Source organism: Sebastes umbrosus, chromosome 3, assembly GCF_015220745.1.
Source record: "Sebastes umbrosus isolate fSebUmb1 chromosome 3, fSebUmb1.pri, whole genome shotgun sequence".
In the NCBI taxonomy this organism is placed as follows: Eukaryota; Metazoa; Chordata; class Actinopteri; order Perciformes; family Sebastidae; genus Sebastes; species Sebastes umbrosus.
The window spans coordinates 33996308-34003850 of record NC_051271.1 but is presented as its reverse complement, the minus strand read 5'-3'; the positions used below and the strand labels follow the sequence as shown (position 1 = coordinate 34003850).

General features: G+C 41.9%; 1 protein-coding gene across 1 annotated transcript; it reads left to right on the top strand.

Annotated features, from left to right (window-relative positions):
- Positions 1–6817, top strand: LOC119484583 (ras-related protein Rab-33B-like). Its single transcript, XM_037763482.1, has 3 exons — positions 1–522; positions 4737–4915; positions 6013–6817. Exons 1-3 carry the CDS (start codon positions 304–306, stop codon positions 6338–6340), a joined length of 726 nt encoding a protein of 241 aa, XP_037619410.1. The 5' UTR covers positions 1–303; the 3' UTR covers positions 6341–6817.
- The last annotated feature ends 726 nt before the right edge of the window (positions 6818–7543 follow it).

Sequence of the window (7543 nt, the reverse complement as noted above, 5' to 3'; positions counted from 1 at the left end):
CAGACACCCAATCATCATCACCATGCTGTCAGATCTCCTCCTCCTTCTCCTCCTCTCATCCACGCTGCTGAGTGTGAACAGTTCTCAAGGAGCGTTTGGGCGGAAAGGTTTCACTAATAAAACACCTTAAAGAAAGTGTTTTCCCCCCAGAAGTCCTCCTACTACTAGCTCTATCTAGTTCAGACCTGGTCAAGCTGCATCTCCAGCAACCTCTCTTCTACAGGACGCAACGTTTGGACGCGCAGCGCGTTTTGTGCGCTTTAATTAGTTTTCTAGTGAATTTCCTGTGAACTATTCGGCTGCATGGAGTCATCTCTGGAGTTCTCCAGCTCTCTGGGTAGTGTGTCCTCACTGTTGACTCGATGTCGGACCTTTAAGGTGCTGGTGATCGGAAACTCCGGGGTGGGGAAGACTTGTCTCACTCACCGGCTCTGCTCCGGAGACTTCCCCCGCAGGGTGGAGGCCACCATCGGGGTGGACTTCCGCGAGAGGCAGCTGGACATCCACGGAGAGAGAATCAAGGTAACATTAAGGTGACATGTACTATGCATCAGTTAAGGGGAGACAATTTTGAAGTTTTGGGTTATTTTGCTTCCATAACATGTCTTCTATCAGACTTGTGGAAATAAAACATCCAAAATACACATCTAGGTGTTTATTTTACTACTTTGTCTATTTGTGTCTGTAGATTTCTAAAATGATCTAAATTAGGACCCACTAAAGTCACCAGAGGGTAGTATTAGATAATGCCTCATTTGTATATTTAAACATAACATTTCCAAAAAGTTTTAATATAAAAAAATACTTGTCTTAAAGGTACATTGTGTTGGATTTTGTCTAGTGGTGTGGTTGCAGATTGCAACCAACTGAGTACCCCTCCGCTCACTCCCCCCTTCTAAGACTGCAGTAATGTGAGCCGCCGAGTGCAAAACCGCGGTAACAGCGTCACCGTCACAATGGACGTCAGACAGCTGCTGGCGGCACCACGGTTTTGCACTCTGCGGCTCACTTTAATGCAGTTTCACAAGCGTGTTGGAGAACTACGGTGGCTCTCAGGTAACGTTAAAAACGTGAAAGGCTCTCTAGAGCCAGAGTTTGGTTTGTCCGTTCTTGGCTACTGTAGAAAAATGGCGGAGCTGCTCACTACGTAGATATGTAGGGCTCATTCTAAGCTAATGAAAACACGTCTTAGTTTCAGGTGATTACACACTAATGAAAACAGTTATGAATATTATATTCCATTTCTGCTAATAGATCCCCTGAAATGTTACACACTGATCCTTTAATGTGAGTAATCAACTGGGGAAGTTTCATGGTGATATCTATTAGTTTAGAATTTTACAATCCATATCTCTAAAGGCCGTTTTCTCAAAATGATTTTTTTCCCAGACTCTGAGCCAGAAATCTCCACTTCAGTAGCACTTACATACGCCAAACTTCCCAGTTTCATTCCTATCCATATTCTGAAGAGGGGTTTGTTTTATACAACATATATTCATAAAAACATGGAGAAAATGTTTTTTTTTTGGGCTGTTGACATTATTTTCTGGAGCGTTATAAAGAGATATCTATGGAGCCCCCCTACATCCCTAGGAGAAATGTTTTATTAATTTGTGCCCTCAAGTTACTGCATAGTGCACTTCCTCTAATCATTCCTGACAGTCCACATTGCTGATGTACGCAGCCCCCTAGATGATATATTTCGGTAAAGTTGGAAAGATATTGACAGATTCAAACTTACTGGAACAATAACTCATAACTGAAACGTTGTTAAAACACAAACAACGGCCCTCTGTAAAAACCTTTGACTCTAATTTGTCGACAAAATGAAAGAAGTGTTTTGAGCCTGGCTTTATCAAATGTTCAGATTTCTGTTCTGGAAATGTATGAAAATTAGCACATATTTATTAAGATAATGACTCTTTTGCATATTAAGACTTAAATTATCAGAAAACTTGTAATACAAAAAATATGTCTTCATGTAAGTAATCAACTGGGAGGTTCTATGTGGATATATATTAGTTAATTCTTTTTACCCTATTCACCCGGTGTGTCGCCCCTGAAAACAAAAGAATGAAACAGTGGACAAATGAACAGACTAACTGTGTGCAGGACTGTGCCAAACACATATTATAACCCGTTGTTTTGTTTTAAAATGTAAATAAACTGACTCCACAATGAATTCAGTGCTGCTGCAACACAGTCTCACAGCAGTTCTTGAAATAGTCGCAAAAGTTGATCTATTTGATTCGTGTACATACACACGAATATTCCTTTTTTTCATGAACCTCAGCACAACTTTCAACAACATATCTTTCGCATGTTTTCCCGCAAATGTCCAGCAACACGGGACTCATGTCCACTCCAGTCTTTTCAAAATAAAATGACTTCGTTACGACTTGGTTTCACACAGGACACGAACACCAGTCTCCTGGGTAAGTCCCTTTTTTTTTTACCCACAAGTCCACCCTGACCCCCTCCCTTCACGACGTTCGCCACTCTTTATACTTCCTTTATACACAGTTACGTGGATTACATCAGAATTGATTTTGTGCTGACCATCATGAATGTACACGAATCAATACATCAAATTTTGTGACTATTTCACAAAAACTAGTGTCCCACTGGGCTGGCTCTTCATGGGCTCAACGCAACTGTCGAATCAGCCTGGACAAACATGTAAACCGCAAGGGACTCCATGTGTAAAAGAGGATGTAATATTCCTGTTAGACTCCTGCAGGTTATTTGAGAGTGTCTGTGCTTTTTAACAGTGACTTTATCGTGTTTTTATACTGCGTTTCTATGGCTCTTTAGTAATGTACTACACTGCAGTGTGTCTGCTGAGTTATTTCGTCCCAGAATTGAATGACGGAGAATTCTCAGGCTGGATGAAAATCAGCAGAGCGGCTTGTGTTTGCAGAACTAATGCAGCCTGTAAATCACTGTGAAGATTGCATGCGTGATCCTAGGGGCATGATAGCTGTTACATCAACAGCTTCGTAAAGCCGTCTGATTTTTGATCCTTACGTTTAATTTGAACCCCATCTTGTAAACGCATGTGAGGAACTGTGTTTATTCGATGATTCTATATACAGACTGTGGGTGTTGCGTGGATTGTGCTGTTTCCTGAGTGTTTTGAAACAACCACATGACAGAGGAAGTGTCTGTCAATGGTGACTGGGGATTTGTTTATAGGGTAGAGGAGGCTTCTAGCTTTGTTCCCAGTACATTAAAGTGGATATATCATGCTCATTTCCAGGTTCATATTTGTATTTTGGGTTTCTACTAGAACATGTTTACATACTTTAATGTTCAAAAACAGTCTGTCTGAATTAACCTGTATTCAGCCTCTGTCTGAAACGCTCCATTTTCTCGCTCCTGTCTCTTTAAGCACCCCTCCCGAAAAAGCCCAGTCTGCTCTGATTGGCTTGAGAGAAAAATATGGTGCACCTTTGCTAAGGTAGTTCTCAAGCTGTTGTGTTGTACCCCAAAAATATGACGCGTTGATGACGCGTGACCCAGCCCCTTTCAATAGGCCTAGATGTGACATAGGAAGGGGAGCCATTTCTGAATGGCTTGTTTAATCACATGTTTTCTGATCTAGTCAGCCCACAAAAACTCTCTGGTTTGTCTTATTTGACAGTTTGAGGGTTGGTAGGCACTCCAGATGATATCTCCCCTTTAAATTGATTATGGAATGAGACAAATCCTGTGTCTATTGTCAGTGTGTCAGTGTGCTGACTTGACTATGACTTGCCCCAAACTGCATGTGATTATCATAAAGTGGGCATGTCTGTAAAGGGGAGACTCGTGGGTACCCATAGAACCCATTTTCATTCACATATATTGACGTCAGAGGTCAAGGGGGTCCCTTGACCTCTGACGTCAATATATGTGAATGAAAATGGCCATGCCAGTTTTTCCTCACCAAAATATAGCATGTTTGGAGCGTTATTTACCCTCCTTCTCGAGAAGCTAGTATGACATGGTTGGTACCAATGGATTCCTTAGGTTATTTAGTTTCATAGGACATCAGCATCTTCACTCTAGCTTTAAAACTGAGCCTGCTACAACCTCCGAAATATCGATTGCGTTAATGTGTAAAAGTGATTGGTGGCGTTAAAACATATTGTGTTAACGCGTTAACAACTTCTGGGGCAAGTCCAAGACACGCAAGTCAAGTCTCAGTTCAAATCAGGTCTCAAGTCAATCAAGTCAATACTCAAGTCCAAATCAGGTCACAAGTCCTCATAAGCAAAGTCAAAGTTGGTTGCAGGTTCTTCAGGTCTTCAGAGACTGACGAATGACTCAGCAGTTTCCTTTCAAATCTGTTTAAAGGCTTTTATGCAAAGTCCTTTCAAAGCGTAGATCTCGTAATCAAATATACTTGTTGTTGTATTTTGTATGTTTATGTTGTCTCAAAGGAATCAGTTATTTTAAGAGTGAGTTGCATGGTTTATCATTGATTTGAACTGACATCTAGCACTTGATTTATCTTATTCAAGGAGATTATGACAAAGCCTAGCAGAGAGATCTGACTTTCTTTCGAATGATCAGATCAACTTGTTTATTCCTTTTCTTTGTTCCCTCTCAGTGATGATTCACTGCATGCACTGCCTGTTTTAGGGTATTTCAACACATGATATATTTTCCTCTCTGTGCCTTCCTTCTCATGAATTTCCTCTTTGTCACGTTTTTTGCCCCTACCACCTCGTCCTCCTCCTCCTCGCCACCAGCTCCAGCTGTGGGACACAGCAGGTCAGGAGCGTTTCCGTAAGTCCATGGTGCAACACTACTATCGCAACGTCCACGCTGTGCTCTTCATTTATGATGTCAACTGCCCTGCCAGCTTCAGAGGCCTGACTTCCTGGGTAGAAGAGTGCAGGCAGAACTCCCTCGGCCAGGATATCCCCAGGTAATGTCATGCGTTTTCCCTTTCCTTTAGTGTGTTATATCGTTTTTTTGTGCATGTAAAATGTTTGGAAAGCCTCAAAGTCCAGGTCAAAGGGAGTTACTCTCCCCCAGAGAAACACTGCTCCTGAACTGCCTGAAACGCCTTGCTTGAAGTCCTGCCTTTTCTTCCGTAACATGGTGATGTCACCAAGTAACACATTTGCATAGTACCTGCCTAGTGGCTAGTTTGGTACGCCCTCAAACAAAGTTAGTTAAAGTGGAGCTAGAGCGGAGTCCGAAGAGTTCGGAGCTCAGACAGAGGGTGAAAAGAGGTGCTGCCTCTTTGACCATCACGTCACTAAACTTGTCCAGACCTGTTTTCTCCAGCTAAGAAACATTGCAAAAATCAGATGCATCTTGTCCTCAACGGATCTTGAACTATTAATTCACATTTTCATATTCTCCCGTCTAGACTATTGTAATTCCCTCTACACCTACCTCAGTCAATCTGCTTTAAATCGCCTTCAGGTGGTTCAAAATGCAGCGGCCAGGTTATTAACCAGAACTAGCCGTCGGTCTCACATCACCCCTGTTCTGGCATCCCTCCATTGGCTCCCTGTAAAATTCAAAATCAACTTTAAGATCTTGCTAATTACATTTAAGGCACTGCATGACCTCACCCCCAGTTACATTTCTGATCTCTTAGTTCCATGTTAGACCTGTCGAACACTTTGATCCTCTAATCTCGGCCTTTTATCCATCCCCCGCTCAAACTGCAAAACAAAAGGTGATCGGGCTTTTTCTGTCTTAGCCCCAACTCTCTGGATTCACCTCCCACAATCTATTAGAGCTGCTGAATCTCTGGACTGTTTTAAGCGGCTTCTAAAAACCCATCTCTATAGGCAAGCTTTACTATAGGCCTCATCCACATGTGTGTTTGTCTGTTTTTGTGTGATCTCTTTCTCATTGTTTCTGTGTTTCATATTGTAATTTTTCCTTGTTTTCATCATTGTTTGATGTTTCATTTGTGTGTGAAGCACTTTGTAACGGTGTGTTTTAAAAGGTGCTATATAAATAGAGCTTTACTTACTTACTTACTTACTTACTTACTCCTCCCAGGTTCCTGGTGGGTAATAAGAGTGACCTCCGTGACCCCTCCGGGACTGACGGCCAGGTGAGCCAGGAGCGGGCGACGAGCTTCGCCAAAGCCCACGGCATGCCGTCTTTTGAGACGTCTGCCAAGAACTCGCCAAACAAATGGGGGAACAGTCGAGGAGGTGATGGGGAGGTGCCGTTTCAGCAGGATAATGTGGAGGACATCGTTTTTGCTCTTGGTGCCAAACTGAAGAGACAGAAGATACCTTTAGTAGCAAACGCCTCGATGCACGGGTCCTTCAAAGTCCTGAACAAGAAAAGACCAGAGAAAGAGCTGTGGACCTGCTGCTGAGACAAAGAGAGAGAGAGAGGGAACCGTTGGCCTTTTCAGATGGAACAATGGGATGTTTTTAGTTCTTTCTAAGTGTATGATTGTGTGTGAACGGACGTGTGTTTGTGTCAGTAAGAGAATTACCATGTTGTGCATAATGTTCACTTTTTCCTCTTTTACATTAGAAATAAAATAAATAATAAGTTGCTGTTTCTCCCACACTGAACTTTAATATTTATACTCTTAAATGTGTGAGACATCCTTCTTGGAAATTTTGTCAATATTTGTGATCTTATATTGTTTACAATAGCTACAAAATAAATTACTGTGAATGTAAACATTATTTGGTGGAGGCTCTGTCCTGTCTGTCCCGGCCCACTATATTCTGCTCTGTATACGAGTAACTTTAGTACAGTGGTGTTAATTTAATCCTGGCTGTTAAAGCTGCAGTTGGTAACTTTGAGCAAATGTGATAAAAGGTTATTTTTTATAAAACTGTCACTATATCATGACAGTCGTGTATGAAACAGATGATCTGTGGAAAAAAACATGTTTGTCTGCCTCTTTTTAGTGCTCCTAATGGCATTTGCAAGATTTCCCCACGCCCGAAGGAAAACAACCAATCAGAGCCGAGCAGTCTCTAATCAGCTGTCAATCACTGCTCGCGAAACTCGCAAACTCCGATCAAACTGTCAAACTAGACAGCGCTGATCAAATATGAATTAAGATTCTGTTACTGTGATGCCTATTTCTCTCCTCAAATGTTGTCAGAAACATCTTGTAGTGTACTGTTAAGCTGTAAAATGAGAAAGTTTGTGACCAGGCAGTTGAGATCAGTTGAGGAAATACCAAGCACTGCCCACCAGCCGGAGCAAGCTTTCTCATTTTACAGCTAAACAGTACACTACAAGATGTTTCTGAAAACATTTGAGGCGAGAAATAGACATTAGAGTAACAAAATATTAATTCATATTTGATCAGCGCTGCCTAGTTTGACCGTTTGATCGGAGTTTGCGAGTGATTGACAGCTGCCTCTGTTGAATGAACAGCCAATAGGAACGCTCTCTCTCTCTGAAATGACCTCTCTCACATGGCCAAAGTCTCCCGTCAAGGGCTAGATTTTCTAAAGCCTGAAAACAGAGCCATAAGGAGGTGCAGAAGTCTAGTTTTCTCTCAGAACACTTGAGTTACAATATGCTGAAAGGTTATTAGAGATTTTTTTCC